This window comes from Dipteris shenzhenensis, chromosome 28 (assembly GCF_047967505.1).
Source record: "Dipteris shenzhenensis isolate YYH24624 ecotype China chromosome 28, Dip_SZ_1.0, whole genome shotgun sequence".
NCBI lineage: Eukaryota > Viridiplantae > Streptophyta > Polypodiopsida > Gleicheniales > Dipteridaceae > Dipteris > Dipteris shenzhenensis.
Window position 1 is genome coordinate 26,796,300 of NC_141623.1, and position 20,624 is coordinate 26,816,923.

General features: G+C 44.1%; 1 protein-coding gene across 1 annotated transcript in view; it reads left to right on the forward strand.

Annotated features, from left to right (window-relative positions):
• Positions 1-20,624, forward strand: part of LOC147883388 (catalytics) — a 139,079-nt gene that overhangs the window by 102,073 nt on the left and 16,382 nt on the right. The window contains exons 8-14 of the mRNA XM_087399647.1: positions 16,236-16,392; positions 17,276-17,516; positions 17,730-17,971; positions 18,062-18,322; positions 18,580-18,690; positions 18,837-19,061; positions 19,186-19,389. Of these exons, the coding sequence (XP_087255773.1) occupies positions 16,236-16,392; positions 17,276-17,516; positions 17,730-17,971; positions 18,062-18,322; positions 18,580-18,690; positions 18,837-19,061; positions 19,186-19,389 (1,441 nt within the window). The remainder of the gene's footprint in view (positions 1-16,235; positions 16,393-17,275; positions 17,517-17,729; positions 17,972-18,061; positions 18,323-18,579; positions 18,691-18,836; positions 19,062-19,185; positions 19,390-20,624) is intronic.

Sequence of the window (20,624 nt, forward strand, 5' to 3'; positions counted from 1 at the left end):
TATGTGATGGTGTTCTATGCTTGAAAGCCTTGCGAAGGCTTAGTGAATTAGAGCTGCGTGCTCAGTTGCAGGGAAGGTCTCCCAAATGCAACTTGTAATCATTTCACTGTGAAATATAAAGAAATACCGAAAGGGGCGCCATGGTGTTTGGGGCCAATCGGGTGCACTTGTCTATGTCTGTTGAGCAGGGGCATTCTAGCCTCCATCCCTTTTTCAGTGGTTTTGTTTGTGAACAAATGGGTAAATGCCAAATGGTGATCATGCAATGGTTAATGGTTGTGATATATGCTTTGTGAGCTGTAAATAAGTGCTGAAGTGATTAAAGGTTTAGTTCCACTGCCCTCTGAGTGATTAGAGGCCGGTTTCAAGTGGTGCATCTAGGTGTCTCTGGAGCCCCTCAGCGGATGAAGATAAGAGCAGCACATCATCAACATATAATAGATTTGGAGCAAGGAGCCGGCAAGAGAGCATCCAGCTCCCCCTATGGTCCCCATAAAAGACCTAAGCTCATTTATATAAAGGCCAAACAAGGTCGGAGAAAGTGGGCAGCCTTGTTCGACCCTGATGGTGCTCATGATCTCATGTGTCCATCCATTGCCCGTCCGAACTCTGCCGAAAACCCTCTCATATAATGCCATAACAGCCCAGACAATCTCTTGGCCATAACCGAGCTCTTATAACTGCTTGATGAGGCATTCACGTGGCACTATATCAAAGGCTTTGTGGAAATCCACAAAGCAGCAATAGACCCTCTGCTTCTGTGCGCTGGCCTCCTCTAAGACATTCCTGAGTGTAAGAGAGAGAGAAAGAAGAAAGAAAGTTTATTGAAGTCTACGAAAGACCTATAGGTCTATGAGACTGATAAAAACCTGATTCAAACAAGCAGAAGGGTGGAGCTACTAAGCGAGTATCATCACCCATGCTGAATGCTAAGTCCTAAAAATCATAGTCATATAGCATCAGTGGTGTCATCCTCATAAGTAAAATGTGACTTCATGATAGTGTAGGTGTCGAGGGGGACTCTGGGGAAGGATGATGTGTAGCCCGTGATAGAGTGCTAATGGTTGTCTGTGGGTGGAGTCTGTCTGGGTCTCTTGGCGATGACCCTGCTCTTGCTCTTGACTAAAGCTATTGAAACTCCTTTGGGCCGTGCTCCAAGTCTGAACAAGGAGGAGAGGTCTCCAAATGTAGTCTGTGTGTCCCCGTCAGCTGTCAAGTGTGGCGTGTCTCGGACTCTAGGTCTTTGTTGCGCCTCCTGGCAGGGTTGTGTGGTCCATACGGTCTGAATGGAAAAACTCAATAATCTTGCTGTGAGAGGGATTGGACTGTGTATCAGAAGCCTGTCTCCGCACCCTGAGTAGAAGCTCTCTATTCCGGAGTGCCTCGTGAAGGAAGGTAACAAGACACCTCTTGTTTGGGTATGTAGGGAGCTTGTTGAGGGGTCCAAAACGTCTCTGAAGAGGCAATGATATTGGCCACGGACATCAAAGTACATGGGGCATCTGAATGCGAAGTGCTCCTATGACTCGATCTCCTGTTGATCGCACAACGTGCATATGCGGTCCTCCCTGGGAATCCCTCAACTCGTCTACTCTCGATACGGAGTCGGTGCGATGACACTCGAAACAGCCCGATGGTGATCCTCAATGCGTACGGTAGGTGGATCCGCATGTACTCTTGGGGGATAATGAAACCCTCCTCCAAGAAGTGGAGGCAGTGATTCCTGTAGAAGCTGAGCTTCACTGGAAGCTCCCTCAGCTTCAACGAGGTCCTGAAAGTGTGTAGCTGTAGGAGGCCCTCTCGACTGACTTGGTTCACCTCGTGGTATCCAAGTGGGATAGATGGAGTGTCTAAGCTATGTAGTGGAAAGGAGGCAGCCTATCAATGTGGAGTCCTAGTCTCTCGAACCACCTACGTGTCTGTGCATACCAACCCCTATCGTCTCCTCCATGTGCGAGACTCGTGGATGATGCCAAAGCCAATCATGGTAACCTACGTCGTTTCGATGTGCAAGATCCATATTGCATCTAGTTGCAAGTGGGTAGCTCTGAGCTCGACTTGGATGATATGGTGCGGCACTGATGGCTTGCCCCACATCATCCGCGAGAGCAAGAGGATCTGTAATTGCTCTACTCGAGCCCACTTTGTGTTTGAGAGGTCTAGCCATACATGCCCGTTGGTCAAATCAAGGAGTCAAATAGGAGAGCCTTAGTCCGAGGGTCCTGAAAATGCGAATGGAAGCACTATCTCTTCAATCAGGCAAGTGAGGTGTAGCCTCTACTCAAACGAGCTTGCATCGCCGGTCTCATCGTGAAGATCGCGGGCCAGAGAAAACAACACCTAAGTAGGTATACGAGGAGACAATCACAACCGTCTCCCCATCGAAAGTTAACTGCTCCCTGTGCATGGCTGCTCTAGATGTGTTGAAGACCATAACCTTGGTTTTCCCAAGGTTGACCTTCAAATCGTGTGACTCATGAAAGGCATGCAATGCGTCCAAGTGTCTCTGGAGCCTCTTGGGAGAGGAGGACATCCGTACCACATCATCTGTGTATAGGAGAATATGAACCAAGGTATTGTTGAGAGAGCAACCAGCTCCCCCTAAAGTCCTCATAAAGGTCTCGAGCTTGTCTATGTAGAGGCCAAACAAGGTTGGTGACAATGGGCAACCTTGTTTGACCCCAATGGTGCTCATAATCTCCTCTGTTCATCCGTCACCTGTCCGAACTTGGCCTAAGGCTCTCTCATAGAGTGCCATAACAGCCCATATGATCCCCTGGTCATACCCCAGCTCCTGTAGCTGCCTAATGAGGCGAGCCTATGAGACCATGTCAAAGGCTTTGCGGAAGTCCACAAAGCAGCAATATACCTCTGCTTCCGTGATCTGGCCTCCTCTATGATGCTCCAGAGTGTAAGCACATGATGCATGGTTCCGTTGTCTCGTCGGAATCCTGCTTGCTCCTCTGCTTTGAGTCCTTGCATCTTTGCGAACCATCTAACCTCTATGTCAAGTACTGATGCATAAATCTTGGACATGACATGTCCAATCTTGGTCCTATAGTTTCTTGGGTTCATGGGATCCCTTGCCTTGTGAATATGAATAATAGTGTTAAGGGTCTAGGCGCGTGGGAAGCCAAGGCAAATTGCGTCATTGAAAAGCTTAGCTAGGATCGGAGCCAGATGATCCTCTAGTGTTGGAGGTACAACGTTCGCATTCACCCTTGCATCAGCAGCGAGCCCGAGGAGCTCCTGATGCTACAATGGCGGAAGCTGCGGACGTTAGTGCGGCAGCGGCTGAGGAGGAGCGGATCCAGAGCCCCGGCGAGCCTGATCAATAGGGGGGACTGTGGCTGCCCCTACTCCCCCCCGCCCCCCTCCCCCTCGGGGCTAGGATATCAATGTCTGGACTATTTGGAAGATTATGTTTGGCTTCAAATCAGAGTTGTCGACGAAGGGCCTTATGCTCCGCATCGTACCAACTATTGCAAGGCGGCACAGACCCAAGAGGTGGAGGTCTAGTGGAGCAGGTCGTGTAGGGAAAAGCGTGTAAGGTAGTCTTGTGGAGTGAGCGGCTAATCAAGGCAACACAGCCCTCTAAGAGGGGTATTTGCCCACCACTCTCAAGGGTTATTGACAATGTTAGGGGGCCAAGTCCCCACTATATCTAGCATGATTCCATCCAGGTAGTTCAATTCAATAGAACTGTGAGCCTCAATTTCACTCTGATCTATTCCTTGGAAGGCCATGCTACAATGTTGACATCCCATAGATTCAACCATCTGTAGATGCCCTTATTGTTATATTGTGCACTACAAGAGGTTCTCCCTCAACTAAGATGGCTTAATTTCACTAGATATTCATATCATGCCTTGCATCGGCCTTGAATCGAAGCCTTCCTTTCCATTGAAGTTTGGTGATGATTCTCGACACATACATGCCATGAAATTTGAGTTTGATGCATGTGGGTAGTGTGTAAAGTCGTGCGGAGTAAGCTAGAGCTAGGTTGTGATAAAAATGTATATCATGGAAGTAGTGTGAGTGATCGGAGTGGTAGACGGCACTATGAGACAGGGGGGTAGAGATGCTGAAGAATAGGTAAGAGTGGTCCGCCCTCGGAGGGATTGATGAGATAGAGAAGTCAGTGACGTGTGATGTGAAGGCAGGGGATCCCATGATATAGTCAACTACGCTAGAGCTCCCCCCCCGTGCGGGAAACAATTGAAGCCACCTGAAGAGGGCCATAGCTGAAGAACATTATAAATGACAAGATCATGCACCCTACCCATACCTAGAAGTGCATGTCTGTATGATATGACTCGACCCTGTTTGTCAGCTGATACTCATGTCTCATACTTGTCTCATCCAAGTCAATATCGGCTAGCAGAACAAAGTCATCTAAAAAATCTAGCAGTGGTGCCTGACGTGTGCCCGTCCTAGCGTTGAAGTCTCGTCGCGGCTCAAGAGATCTAGAATGTTTGAAGAGAGATTGAGAAAAACAAAGAAAGAAAGAAAGATCTATTAACGTCGGTCTATGGGACAAGGTACACACCCAAACAATTGCAAATACATTTGGATATCCAGAGAGTTGGGGGAGGGCTCAAGGCAATTCAGCCCCAATTATTTAGGTACATGACTAGCTACTAATTCTATTCTAGAAAAACGACTTGAATAACATCAGTTTAAGACTGAGAGTCTTTGGGTTTAGATTTGAAATCACAAGAATCAAGGCTAGTCCATCACGATAGACTCCCCATTTTCGAGCTTTGCGTGTATCTTTCACTTTAGCAAGTTCAACATTCCTTTGTCTGAGTTGAGTTGGAGTGAGCTCCTTAGATATCCATACCCGTGTACCTTTCAGCTTGTTTGTCTATTGGAGAGATGGAGAGAGAGATAAATGCAAGAGAGCAAGAGTGAGCAAGATGGAGAGTGGACTGAACGTAGTTCACTCCCAAAATGTATTGAACTGAAGTGACTGAAGTGAAGTACAAAGAAAGAGATAAGGGTTTTGTCTAAGTGACAAAACCCTGTCTAATTACTAACTGTAGTTAGAGATTAGACCGTGGTTAGGGGAAAACACCTGTAAGAGGGAAAAGTGCCCTTAACTCACTTATTACATTACATTGGCCATTGCCTAGAATATAATAATAATTCTAACACCCCCTTGCAGTGCCAATGTGGTGTACAAGGTAGTGATCAATCACCAAAAGGAGATAAGTTTAGGGCACTGCGAAATGCCTCAAACTTCTTACGTGGAAGTGCTTTGGTGAAGATGTTTGCAACATTGTCATGTGTTGACACAGATAATACTGATCTCCCCTGCATGCAACTTCTCTCTAACATAATGATAATGAACCTCAATGTGCTTCGTGCAAGCATGAAACTGCAATAGCACTCTGACTATCAGTGAGAATAGGAGAAGGACCCTCCAATATGAGACGAAGATCAGTGAACAAACGTTGCAGCCAAACACACTCAACTGTCGCTGTGAGCCATTGTAGATTGCTTCTTGCTCAGCCAAGAAATGCAAGCGTTGCCCAAAAAGAAACAATTACCACTAGTGGACTGCCTGGTATCATAGTCTCCAGCCCAATCTGAATCACTGTAAGCATGCATCTGCAAGTCACCCCCCCTGGGAAACCTCAAGCCAAAAGACTTTGTGCCTTGCAAATATCTGAAGATGCGTTTTACAGCCTACCAATGTGTTGTCTTTGGGCTGTGCATATATCTGTGAAGGGACAATCGCAAAAGAGAGAGAGTGCAGGTATGGAAGAAGTCGCACGATAGTTCAGCCGTCACGTCAAACTTAGATAATGAAAAATACAAGTACAAGGTACTTGTACCTAGACCTAGGACCAAGAGTCCTAGGTGTCACATAGGACTAAGTGTCCTATGTGGCCTAAAAGGCACTAACACTACAAGTGCCTACAAGGCACATACCATGGCCTACAGGGCATCACTAGAACCACTAGAAGATGGCCTACAAACCCCCCTCCATGGGATGGGCTGAAGTACCCTGGAAATGTCTCAGAATACCTGGTATTTTTTGGTCATGGTGGCACATGTTCATCCAAAAGGATATAGCCACCTATGAATGTACAAGGAATGTCAGATCATGTAACAAAGGGAACCAAGTGTAAAACCTGTCGGAAGACTTCGAACTTGGGACGAGGAAGTGCCTTTGTAAACATAACTGCTATGTTGTCCTCTGTGGGAAGATAGGACAACTCTATGTCTCCTGCTGACAACCGCTCCCGAACATAATGATAGTGAACTTCATTATGCTTGGTACGCGCATGAAACACTGGGTTACGCGCAATGGCCAAAGCACTCTGGTTGTCAGTGTAGACAACAGTGGAGGATGTCTGGCAAATACCAAGATCTGTAAGTAACTGTCGAAGCCAAACACACTCTACTGTAGCGGTGAAAGCTGCCGTGTACTCAGCCTCATAGCTAGACGTGGCAACTGTTGGTTGCTTCTTGCTGAGCTAAGAGATACATGAATTGCCAAGCAAAAGACAATTGCCAGTATGTGACACTCTAGTGTCGGAACATCCTGCCCAGTCACTATCTGTGTAAGCATGCATGGTAAGAGTGCCCTGATCACCATAGAAGAGGGCTAAATCCTGAGTGCCTCTGAGATATCTGAAGACTCTCGTCACTACCTGCCAATGCTGTGAACTGGGCATGTGCATGAATCTGCTGAGCTGAGATACTGCATACTGCAAGTCAGGTTTGGTGTGACATAAATAAATAAGGCATCCAACAGCCTGCTGATAAAGAGTGATATCACATGGTGGGCTCCCATCATGAGCTGAGAATTTGAAGCCAGGGTCCATTGGAGTAGAGATTGGCTTGCAATCCTCAAACTGAAAACGATCAAGGAGCTGTCCAATATACTTGGACTGAGACATCATGATACCCCCCTCAACATGAGCAAACTGAATGCCCAAATAATAATGGAGCCGTCCCATGTCTGACATGTCAAAAATCTGCTGCAAATCAGCCTTGAAAGCTGCAATTTTCTGAGTATCTGGGCCCGTGATGAGCATATCATCCACATATAAAATCAGCACTAAAAAATCAGATCCACTCCCACGGACATAAAGAGTGGGTTCTGTGGGACTATTCTGAAAACCAAGGGATAGCAAGTGTGCATGAATTTTGGCATACCATGCCTTGGGTGCCTGCTTCAAACCATAAAGGGTTTTTCTAAGCCGGCATACCTTATTTTCAGAATCAACAACCTCAAAGCCAGAAGGTTGTGTGACATAGACTTCTGCCTGTAGATCCCCATGAAGAAAAGCGGTCTTGATGTCAAGTTGGTGCACTTTCCAATGATGATGGGCTGCAATGGCAATGACACATCTAATGGTAGTAATCCTGGATGTGGGAGCAAATGTCTCCTCAAAGTCAATGCCTTGTTGTTGGGCATACCCTTTTGCAACAAGACGGGCTTTGTATCGATCTATGTTGCCATCAGATTTCCTTTTTAATTTGTAGACCCAACGCGTTCCAATGGCATGCTTGCCGGGAGGGAGATCTCCTAATTCCCATGTGTCTTTTTTGGCAATAGATTGTAACTCAGCTTTCATTGCATCCATCCACTCTTTTTTGTCAAAAGCATCTTTATGGCACAGAGGCTCTTCATTGCAAGCTGTAGCAAGGAGTGTAAACTCAAGAAAGTGACCATGCTGTCTGTTCCCTGATCTTGTCCGAGCAGCAAAAGGCTGATCTTGTTTGCTGTCCCCCAATGTATCAAGAAGCCATTTGGGAACTTGCCTTTGCTGTCTATTGACAGCTCTTTCTTCAATGACTGCATCATGAGTAGTGGGATCATTTTGTGCCAGAAGAGAAACCTGCAAATCAGCATGAGGTTGTGGCTGATTATTGCTTAGTGGAGGGCCTGCAGGAGGCTCATGTTGCTGGTCAAAGTCCTCTTCTGATGATGGCAGAGGTAACCAAGATTTCAAAGGCATAAAAAATGTCAACATCTGGCTTTGCTTTGCAGTCCACAAGAGGAGAAGCTGAATGTTCAGCAAAGATTACATCTCTACTGACAATAATCTTCCCAGTATTTGGTTGATATAACCGATACCCTCTGCTCTCTTGGCTGTAACCAATAAATATGCATTTGATTGCCTTGTCATCAAGCTTATGTCTTAGCTGAGATGGTACATGAACATATGCAAGAGACCCAAAAACTCTCATGTGTGAAAGTGAAGGCTTCCTGCCTTCCATGCTTCATAAGGTGTAATAGTCTTCAATGCCCGTGTAGGTGATCTATTCAGCACATAGTTGGCACACATTACTGCATCAAGCCAAAATTTATTGGGCAAAGACTTGGCCTTAAGCATGCATCTGGCCATCTCCATTGTGGACCTGTTTTTCCTTTCAGAAACAGGATTCTGCTGAGGAGTGTAAGGAGTAGTGCATGAGTGAATAATGCCCCATGAAGGCAGAAATGCATCAAACTCCTTGGACATATACTCTCCCCCCCTATCTGTGTTGAGGGTGACAAGCTTGCATCCTGATTCATTCTCAACCATATTCAGCCATCTCTAAAAGCATAAGAAAACTTCAGATTTGGCCTTTAAAGGATATACCCAGCAATATCTTGTGAAATAATCAATGAGAGTCATGAAATACTTATACCCCCCAATGGCATTTGTCCTCATTGGGCCACAGACATCACTGTGTACTAGCTGCAATTTCCTTTGTGAGAGTTTTGGACAATTCTTTTGAAAAGGAAATCGATGCATCTTACCCAAAAGACAACCCTCACACACATGTTTGGAAACTGTGTGAGTCTGAGGTACTGTAGAATCCCGTAGGATAGAATAGATGCATCTTTAAAGAGGTGTGAGAGCACAATATGAAACAAAGATGTAGTTCTCTATTATGGATTGTGAGAGAGGTGACTCTCTCTTATAGAAAGGGGGAGAAGGTAGTACCTTCCCTACATAAGTGGCAATCAGCCCCTACATCAGTGGGAATCAACCCCTACATCAGTGGGACTGGCCTAAATCAAAGGAACCTCCCATGTGGGGACCTTTGGCTTACATCATCACTTAGGTCATACACTAAACACATCATAGCACTTGATGTGTCTTTACAACACACACAAACACACATGTGACTCCCCTAGATGCACATATGCACCATAGAGCAACATACTTATCTCAACATACCCTCTCTCAAGGGTTTGCCTCTTGCAGTGTCAAGGATACATCTAGTCTCATAGTTTCTCATGCCATCTCATGGTGGTCAAGGATAAATCTATGGCTAGGATCTCATGCTAGCAAGGGTTCCCAAGGGTGTGAGGTTCACAGAAATGGGACAGACAAAACACATATCACATGGTCTACATCATATGGTGACCAGAGGTGATTTACAAAATAACATATGATATTCTTTTTGGAGTACTACTCCAGGCAGAGAACCTCAAAATTTAACCAAGTGATGATAAACAAAAATTCAAAAGACAAAGTGCTTAAAAAGCATAGTCTTTATTTTCAAAGTTTGATTCTTAATTTGCTGATGGAGTTCTTCCTTCAGCCAGATTTGCTTTGTTGTTGAAGTAGTCCTTCTTAACAAGAAATGCTTGATTCTCTTTGTTGTTCTTCATGGAATAACACATTCCCTTTTCCAATTGTAGGTAAAGGAACTTAATAAGCAAGATATATTTGAAGCATTTTCCTTGTGCACTAAGTACTATGAGAAGATGATCCCAAACTTCATGTGAAGTTTCAAAGCCATCAATGTGGTGAATGTATGAGTCACTTAATCCCAAAGCAATGATAGCAAGAGCCTTCTTGTCTTTGATCAACCAATTAGCTTCTTCTTTTGTAGACTTCTTTTCCTTTCCATTCACAACATTCCATATCTCCTTTTTCATAAGCATAAACTTAGCTTTTGTTTGCCAAGTATGGAAACTAGTTCCATCCAACTTGGCTTAGTCATCTTTACAATTCAAGTACTCATCAAAAGAGAATCACATAGTCATCATTCTAAATGCAAAGTATAAGGACACTTTTGAGCTCCATGACTGAGTTCTACTACTCAAGTACAATCAAAGCAATGAAAGTCTGCAGTAAATACTGAAAGCCCCAAACTTATGGTGATTACTCAACACCTTTTGACCAAAATAGGCAGGATTCTGTCAACAGAGACCAGAGGTGCAATTCTCATAGCTCATAGCTCTATTCAAGGGGATTTTTATGCAGGAAGAAAGGCCTTATACCAGAGAAGGTCCTCCACCAAGGAAGAGCGCAATGTTGCGCCAGGTCGCCATAGCCAAGCTTGAGAAAATCGACTGGTTTTTTCGCGTTTTCTCCTCCAATTCTTGACCAAATGAGCTCAGATTTCATCAGCAGCTTGCCTGTAGTGTCGTGCAGCTCGAGCTCAGAGGAATTTGTAAATGGGTAAGCATAGAGGCGGCATTGTATGATAAATCGGCGAGCAGTCTTCGTGTTGGCGTTGCGCGTACAGGAGAAATCTTTCTAATTGCTTGCAGCTGGAAGGTCGCCCGTACACGAGGAGTCTACAGCTCAAAGGGTTTGAGCAATGGTCTCATATAATGGGAGAACTAAGCTCTCACAGATTTGGAGAAGAAAGAGGAAAATGGAGAAGATGAAGAAGCTTTGAAAAAACTAGTACTTTATGCTAGAGAGAGCATCTAATGCTAGGGTAGGCTAGATCTAGAACCTAAAGCTCTGATACCAAGTGTAGAATCCCGTAGGATAGAATAGATGCATCTTGAAAGAGGTGTGAGAGCACAATATGAAACAAAGATGTAGTTCTCTATTATGGATTGTGAGAGAGGTGACTCTCTCTTATAGAAAGAAGGAGAAGGTAGTACCTTCCCTACATAATCTGCAAGGAAAATCTGCCCACAGTGACAAACACTGTCACAGCCTATCCAAGGCTAAAAATGCACTACAATGCTCTGCTTAATGCCCAAAAATCTGTGAATAGAATCTGTAGAAAGTGGCAAAAGTCTGCAAATCGACACGTACTAAGTCCAGAACTGCTTGCAAACTTCCAAACTGCTCTTTTACCTGCAAAATTGTAACTCACATGCAAAAGTTCCAATTTCTTGCAGAAAATTGCATAGAGAAGAGGGCTAATGATCTGAAAGCCCCAAATGTTGCACAAATTGCACTCTGCCTGTAAAAGCCCCAAATTTCACTGCCAGATTGCAGTGCAATTGGAAAATCCCCAAAATTTTCCAAAACTTGTAGATCTACTGCAATGTCTGCTAAAGCTTCAAATGTTCTCCCAAAAGCGAAGCCAAACAATGGTTGAATGCACTACTCAACCTGCAAATGAACTTTGCCAACAAATGACGGAAACCGGACACCTTCAGCCTGCAAAAATCTACTGGTACGGAGCTGTACGGACAATTGTACGGAACTGACACGCAGGTACAGAAATCCGTACAGTCGTACGGACTGTACGGGACGGATTTCTATGCGGGTGTACGGACGGGAGGATGTACGGAATCCGTACACTTGTACGGACTGTACGGGGGGAAGGTCGCGATGAAGCTGTACGGACGAGCGGGAGCTAGAACTTGGTGATGGAGCTGAAATGCGGGAGTTGGAGGAGAAGAGCAAGGAGCAAGGAGCAGGTCCGGGAAGGAGGTGCTCTGATACCAAATGTGAGAAAATGCAAGAGAGCAAGATGGAGACTGAGCTGACCGTAGTTCAATCCCAAAATGTACTGAATTGAAGTGACTGAAGTGAAGCAAAGAAAGAGATAAGGGTTTTGTCTAAGTGACAAAACCCTATCTAATCACTAACCGTAGTTAGAGATTAGACCGTGGTTAGGGGGAAAAACGTCTAAGAGGGAAAAGTGCCCCTAACTCACTTATTACATTACATTGGCCACTGCCTAGAATATAATAATAATTCTAACAAGAGTGAGAGAGAGAGAGAGAGAGAGAGAGAGAGAGAGAGAGAGAAAGAAAGAAAGAAAGAAAGTTTATTAATGTCCACTAGAGACCTAAAAAGGTCTATGGGACAAAAGAGACCTGCTTATACATCAGTACAGAAAGGGCCATAGGCAACCTCCCTGGGAGTATCATCAGATTCCTCCAAAAAAACAAAACACATAGAACATAAAACATAAACGGAACTAAGTACTAGGCTATGGAGTGGCCATTACATCAGTTTAAGAATGAGGGTCTTTAGATTTTGTCTTAAATTCTCTGATCACTGCAAGACCATCATGATATACTGCCCATTTTCTTGCTTCCCTGGCTGCCCGAACCTTAGCAAGCTCGGTAGCTTTGTTCTTCAGTTGGGTTCTTGTAAGCTCCTCAGCAATCCATATCTTTGTCCCCTTCAGCTTATAGGATTGTTGTAGAATCCTCTTCCTGAGTGTCTTCGAGTTGAAGGTGATGACAACGTGTCCATTCCTAGGCGATAAATAAACAGGGGAAGACTCCTCTTCATCATCATTCTTGTCATCAGTTGGGCTTGCTGACCAATCAATGGCCGGGACTGCTGCCTTGATTCTGTCGATTGCCTCCTCGAAAGTGTCATCCTCGTGCTGCCAATCGGGTATTCCCCCTATCCGAATCTTCATAGCATTCTCTTTCCGAAGGTGATGTTCTTGGATCTTTGTTTGGATGTCAACCTTGGGTTCAGCTGTCACTTTCACCTGGATAAGCTCTCTAACCGTGGAAATCAGCTGTGATGTTGGGGGCTCAGCTTTACATGTTTGTACGGCTGCTACAATAATCTCCTGCTTCCCTGGGCCTTCCAAAGCTGCAATATGAGCTAGGGCTTGGGTGAGCTGGGACCTCAGGTCTCGCACTTCTTGCTGGAGATGGTAAATCTGCTCTTGCATCTTGGTTGGCGTCGGGGGAGGTTGAATCTTATACCTAGAGTACGTCCTGTCGAAGGGAGCAGGGGTTGTGGCTACCATGACGGAGAGAGAGAGAGAGTAACGTCCTTCGGAGGCCTCACAGGCCTATGGGACAAATTATACCAAGAAAGAAAGAAAGAAAGAAAGTTTATTAAAGTCTTCGGAAGACCGATGGGTCTATGAGACTGTGAAAACCCGATACAACGAGCTGTGGTAGTGGAGCTACTAAACGAGCATCCATGCTAAAACAAAGAGCTCAAGATCTGAAACAAAACTGAAAATGGAAACTCAAAAGCCAAAAATCGGCATCGTGGTGGCTCCCTGGTGGGCTGCAAAGATGTCTCGGATTTGTGTCTAATGAGCTGTCTCTTGATGTGGGGAAGGACGTGGTTTCCTTGACCTCTGTATCTGGCGGGCTATGTCAAGAGTGACACCTCGTCTGGCTGTCTCCTTTGAGGAGAGCTGAGATAGATCGGATCTCGAATCGTGCGTACTCTGGTCACTCTCTATGTTGTGTGTGGTCTCTACGTCCTTCGCTCGGCATCGTTCCATCGACTCTCTGTGTTGATCCACACCGCCCTTGAAACCGGCCTTCAATAAAATCAAAGGGCAGTAAAACTAACAAGTAACCAGTTAACATTGTTACATTTACAATTTAGCAAAAGTATTACCAGCAGATTGGGAGCTAGAGTGGCCCCAAAAGTGAGAGAGCCAGAATTCTAGGCTACATAAAGGATACATTCCTTCTTACATCTGGGGCATTCCACATCCCATTGGGCATCCACATACCTTGCATAGCCTTTGCTGTTCACTGCTCTCACCACTCTTGGCAATAGGTCTCCATCCCTAATCCAGGAAGCTTGCACACAACTCGGAACTGTCACTAGTAACCACACTTGGCCATACAGTTTCCCATACTTGTTACCAGTGCCCAATTAGCCGTCTATCTGCTCAAAGCAAAAAGGAAAAGCATACATAAGCTTTCTCCACTGTCCAGATTGTCATGACCAATAGTCTCTCACCCACATACATCTTGAGACATCAACTTGATTTCCATAAGAGAACTGGCATCACAACATAAGAGAACTATGGCAGTCACAGCTGTACCATCCCTCTCGGGGATCCAAGGATACTTTCCATTCCAAGCATGGATTGTCGACCCCTTCCTACTCAACAATGAGGCTATACCAAAAATGTGCCGTCTGCTTAGCAACCACTGACTGCATGTGACCCATCCCCTAGAGAAACCAAAAACATATTCCCACACGGAACAAGTTACTTGCCAAGGCCAACAAATAGGGTACACAATGAATATCGAACTCGCTCGCATTCAGTGCTCTTCCCACTTTCAGAAGGCATCAGAATTCCAAACCTTAGCCCTGCTGGGCCAGCCCTGCTGGGCCCTGCTCCACCCCCAAATGACCATAGGCATCCATTCTTGTCCATACGCTTGGATAAGGCTTAGAGTTATTACTAGCAGCCCATACGGGGTCACTCAACTCCCGTCACTACCACAAGTGTCCACGGACTCACTGAAATACCCATGCAATAAAGGTGAGCGCATAACGGATCAGCCCACAACCGCGGAAGCGAGAACCTGAACTGCAAGCATCCAATGTTGACCACCCTGCCAACTAGGCTTCTCCAAAACACAGCTCACAAGCTGAGCAAGTTAAAGAGGAGAAGACCAGCTTGTCTTGGCCAATCAGAGACATCAACCAAGCCCATACACGAGCTACAACAATTCAATTGGAAAGACTATCAGCCCTCTGCATCTGACACAAGAGAAGCCACCCAAACAAGGTGCATTCACTGCCTGAATGCTGCCGATTCCATGGCTGTACAAGACAGTTAGCAGGCACCAACCAAGCCCATACATGAGCTACATCAATTCAATTGGAAAGACTACTTATTCTTTCTTTCTCAATGGTGCCCCTCATCAATCCATTCCCACTCCCCTGGGTCCCACTACAAGAACCTAGTAGGGGAACCACCATACAGCCAGAGTCTCCAGGACCCCAACGCAAGAAGAATAGGATCAGGGTGAAGATACCACTGTGAGTCCCTGCCCCACTCCATGAAACCTGCAATCCTGACCGGCTGAAATGCAACCTCCAAAAGAATATCATCAAAAGATCTACTAAGTCTGCCTCCCGAATGAACATCAAAGACAAGGGTATCCTCATGTGCATCCTGCAGTGCAATAATCTGTGACGGAATGCCCATCCCTGAAATCGTTCCCCACCAAGTGGACTCTGTAAGCGACATGTCATCTGTGTCAATCCACTCTAGCGGAATGGCTGCGCATGCCTCAATAGACACGTCTTGGGAGATTTTGGCTAGCATTGCAGCTTGGCATATTTGGAGAGCCAGGTGTACAGAGGCGATGGAGGGTATCCAGGTTCACCCTTCCTAGACTATGGCTAGTATTTGGACTAACAGAGTACAGACTCTGATGGCCATTTGTGCGAGCATGCAGGGATCCTCCAGAGCAGCCACTGCCAGGAGACTTACTTTTTTCAAAGCTTAGAGAGGATCTCCTTTCTTCTCTGAGTCTCCTTCAGGGTTGAGATGGCATTTTCAGCCTCCGCCTTGGTTCTTTATTAGCTCAGTTTGAGCTGTTTTTTTTCCTCATGCATTGCATGATGTACTCTCGCATTTGAGCTTGCTCTCGCGGTTTTCATTCATACTTAATGAAGTAATTTTCTTGAAAAAAAAAAAAACAAATGGATCCATAGATGTACTCCAGGAAAATGTAAGTTTGCTACACCGTTTGGTAATTGGAGTGAAGTTAGTAGGTAATAGTGTGTTGATTGTCCCTAGGAATGCGTTGGTTAAAAGTACTCACTGATTTACTCTCTGCTGGACATGTTAAAGTTGAACTCGGTATGGGGTTATGATAACTCTCCCACTTTCCTTTGACTCTGCTTGGAGTCGATAAAGTCAGTCTACGTTGCTATGCGGTCATTACCATGTTATACCCCATCCTTTTTCTGTGGCAGGCAGGCAGTTTAACTAGGCCCATACTTATATTCTGCATTTGGAATGGGCAGACAGTGTTAGGTATGATAGTGTTTAAGTATGGAAAAACTGCTCGAAAAGTCACTCAACAAAGCCAGCACAATACTCTTGAATAGATTCATTATAATTTCTTTCCACCTGTACTTCTTTTGGTGCAGAAGAAGTCAGGCCAGTCCACTTGGTCAGCTCAATATTCCTCAATTTGAATTTTCTATTATCTTGATTGCTTGATAGTAAGGCATGATAGTAAGATGTTGCAGCATCACAATGCAATGCCAACAAAATGTTTTGGTCGTCTTTCTTGCAAGTGAATGCAGCTTGATTTTTTTGTCTCTCTCTTCCAGTCGTGTGAAGGAAGTTTGGGATACAAAGAAAGATGCAATTAGACAAAGTGGAGAGCAGGTTGTTCAGCAACTTGCGCAGGCAACAGCTGCAAGTGCATCCTCAACTGAACTCGCAGAAGGTCTGCCACAGCAAGCTGTCCAGCTTTGCGCAAACCAGGTAAGGAAATGTTGCTGTTCTTTTATATTTGTGATTCAAATGAAAATGAATTGGAAATTTTAATTCCATCACTGAAGCGCAATCTTCATTTCTTTGCAACATTTTCAATTTCTTATTGTTGAAAGGACAAATAATCTAACAGAATTCTGACAGGGAAGACTTGAAATTATTTACTTTTTGAATCAGTAATCATTGTGGATTAGTATTGTGCAAGCATTGTATCACAAAATTATGAGGAACGAAAATGGTGTTTGGGAAAGTTAAGTGCAAAGTATTAAGGATGTTCCTTCTTCAGAAAACTTGTCTGCATACTCATTGCAGACAACATTTCCGTGGTGGCTAGTTAAGTTGTATTAAGGGTGGCTAGTTAAGTTGCATTAAGGGTTAGAAACTAAGTATTGCAAAGGATCCTGTTGTGAAGGATCACCCTGCTTGAGAATGCTCATTGCAGACATGCTTTTTCATAAGGGGTAGGCGTTGTTTAATTTAATAGGCTTCAGTCTTTTTTGGAAGCCCCAGTCCAAAGTTTTTTACAATTTTAGTTTTTCCAAAGACTCGTGTGCTTCCTTAGGTCAAGCAGACTTTTCACAGTTTACTCAAGATAATTGTGAAGGTGGTTGTTTACTCAAGAGTAATTGTGAAGAAGGATGCCCTTTTTCAAGGAAATTATGGTGGGGGGTCAGGTACTTTTAAAATGATTCTGGATCACTAGAAGATGCCAGAACTTTTAAGAGCATGGTTTGGACTGCATCCTCTCTTAATTTTGAAGGATTTGTATCACTAGAAGATGCCAAAAATATTGCGGGTATAGTTCTGACTGCATCCTCTCGTAGACCATAGATTTTGGGTTCAGTAAGTCCTTACCCTCCTCTCTTTGTTGCAGCTTTCAAAAAGCTTTGATCCCAAATTGGGTGGCTTTGGTGGGCCACCTAAGTTTCCTAGACCAGTGGAAATCAATGTGATGATGCAATACTATAAGCGTTTAGATGAAGCAGGCAAAGGGGCAGCTGCATCCAAGTTTCTACAGATGGCATTGCACACCCTCCGCTGCATGGCAAGGGGAGGGATTCATGACCATATTGGTGGTGGTTTTCATCGCTATAGCGTGGATGAATATTGGCATGGTATGTTTTCTTGAAAATTTACACTTCTTAAGGGTACAAAGTGTATAAATACGAAGTTATTTTGTTTACTCTCCAATCCACTGAAGTTTAATAGAAAAAGAGTAAACCAAAAGTTTGTAATTATTTTGGCTGTCACTAGCTCCCAGAAGACACATGAACGACCTCTTTGGAAGGATCTCTTCCTTGCAATGACCCTATTTTATGTTATGACAGTGCCCCACTTTGAAAAAATGCTTTATGATCAAGGTCAACTAGTAAATGTTTACTTGGATGCCCTGTGCATAACAAAAGACAGAGTGTTTGCTTTTGTTGCACGAGACATATTGGACTACTTGAAGCGAGACATGCTTCATCCTGAGGGTGGGATTTATTCTGCTGAGGATGCTGACAGTGCTGAGAAAGAGGGTGCAACAAGAAAAAAGGAAGGTTCCTTTTATGTATGGACAAGTCGTGAGGTTAGCAATCAATTCCACTGAACATTTGCACCATGTTGTTATGCCTTATTTTACTTCTTCCTTCTTCTAACTTTTAATTTGTGACTCAAGATTGAGGACGTGCTAGGGAAGGAGTTTGCAGAAATTTTCAATACAAACTACTACGTGAAACCCAATGGAAATTGTGACCTCTCTCCACTTAGCGATCCACATGGAGAGTTTGTTGGAAAGAATGTTCTGATTGAGCGTAGTGGGATTGATGAGCTTTCGTCAAAGTTTGGAAAATCTCCGGAGGAAGTTCTTCTTGGGTTTTTCCGAAAGGAGCTGTTTGAGTGTAGATCCAAAAGGCCTCGTCCACACTTGGATGATAAGGTGCAAAATCTAAACAAAATGCGGTACATCTTTTGCTAACACTTAAGATTCTTAACAAGCAATAGCCTGTTAACTCCACTACCCACTCTTACCTGTTCATGATACAGTATATGCAATTATCTGCTAGTGAGCTACCAGTTACTATTTTGTAAGATTGTGCATGTTGTGAGAAGGGGGCTCTAGATAATGGTATGTATTCACCGATATAACTCAACATGGAACAATTTATGTTGAGTTTCTGTCCTGTCGACAAGCAGGTCATAGTCGCATGGAATGGGCTTGCCATTTCAGCATTCGCAAGGGCTTCCAGAATGCTTGGGGCTGAACCCAAGGAAGTTCAACATCATTTTCCAGTCACAGGATGTGATGTAAGAGTTCTTATTTTGTTAATATACTGTGGACTGCATTTCGCTTTCTTCTTTCTACACTTACTTCTCTGCTCAAAATTTTTAAATGATGTATCTGGTTCTCTTCTTACTCTCCACTTTAGTTATGTAGCTTCCTTTTATTGCAGCCAAGAGAGTATTTGCAGATTGCGGAGAATGCAGCAACATTTCTAAAGAACAAGCTTTTTGATGAGAAAACTAAACAACTGAGACGGAGCTTCCGACAGGGGCCCTCAGAGGCCCCTGGTTTTGTTGATGACTATGCATTTCTTATAGCTGGTCTCTTGGACCTATATGAAGCTGGAGGACAGACAAAATGGCTTGCTTGGGCAATTGAGCTTCAAGAAATTCAGGTATGATGGCTCTTTTGATTTAAATAAGTATTCTGCAAGTGTAAATTAGAAGTTATATGAATAGTTCAGGCTGATAACATATCTCATACTTAAGGCAATGAATTAATAAATTGGGTGCATGCAGGATAACTTATTCTTGGACAAAGAAGGTGGGGGGTATTTCAGCACTCCTGAGGGTGATCCTTCCATATTATTTCGGGTGAAAGATGATTATGATGGAGCAGAGCCGTCACCGAATTCCGTCTCTGCAATAAACCTCATTCGTCTTTCTTCGTTCGTTTGTTGTGATCGGTCTGAGTATTATCGTCGAACTGCAGAACACTTATTGGTAACTTTTTAAAAAATTTCCTTCTAGCATTCTATTGCTAGCTTCTATCACATTTGAATGTGCCTTAGGATTTAAAGATTCAATGGAAACTTTTCATTATAATTTGCACATCACTAAGCGTTTATGGCTTTGAATCTTCTTAAGGGCGACTCTGTAAATCATAGTTACTATGAAATGCGTTTGATTGATTTACCAAACGTTTGGAGAAGTTTGAAAAAAAGGAGTTTGGAAACTTCAATCAAACCTTTTTTTGCATGCACAAGTTTGAAAAACCCCGCGTTTGAAAAAGACCCTAAGTCTGAAACTATGAAGATTTTGCCCCTTTTTTCATGCCCGTTTTGATGCTCCTATCCGTGCGACAGCATCCATACCTCCTGCGTTGAAAGCAACAACTCTACCTCCAAGGTCGTGACATTTGCTGCTCTCCAGGCCCTAGGGTTGCATGCTGAAGCCTGCTCTAGCTTTTAGATGCGAGCTACTAGCTACCAGCTGTGTAGTAGCTAGTTAGTAGTTACTAGCCTTCCCAGAGTATAATGGTCATGCTGCTGATTATTAGACAAGTGGTCATAAATCCTCATCCTGAGCTTCTTGGTCCAGAATTGCATCCAACTCACTGTGGTAAGCAATGGTTGTTGCAGAAGCCTGAGGTTTCCTTGAGAATGCATCGGCCACTATGTTCTTTTTACCCTCCACATGCACTATCGGGAAGTGAAACATGGATAAGAAATTAGCCCAACACGTATGCTTCTCAAATAACTTCGTCTGAGTGAGGAAATATGTGAAGAAATTGGACGTCTCAAGAATGCGAATGTGTGCAATGCATACAAAATTTGAATGCATAATTGGCCCTCCAAGAGTGCCCTCGTGAGAGTACTTGTTTCTCTTTTGGACCTACGTGCAAGGTGGGAGAGAGATGGCAGATGAATGTAAAGTGACTAGAGAATGCTACATGAGATTCACAATGAAGATAAATACCCTTTCATTAATGCCTTGAGATCACTAAGTTCCATCTTCCCATTTACACCTACCCTTAGCCTATGACCCATGCATCTATCATTCAATGCACCTTAATACACCCTTTCCTTCCTGTTCCCCCTAGGACCTAGACACATGTGTGCACATCTTTATTAATAAAATAAGTGTCACATGTCCAAATTTGATGCCGTCTGAAGCAGTGGCTCCACCTCGACTAGTTCAATCTACTAAGATGATCCACTGCCATAACAAATTGGTCG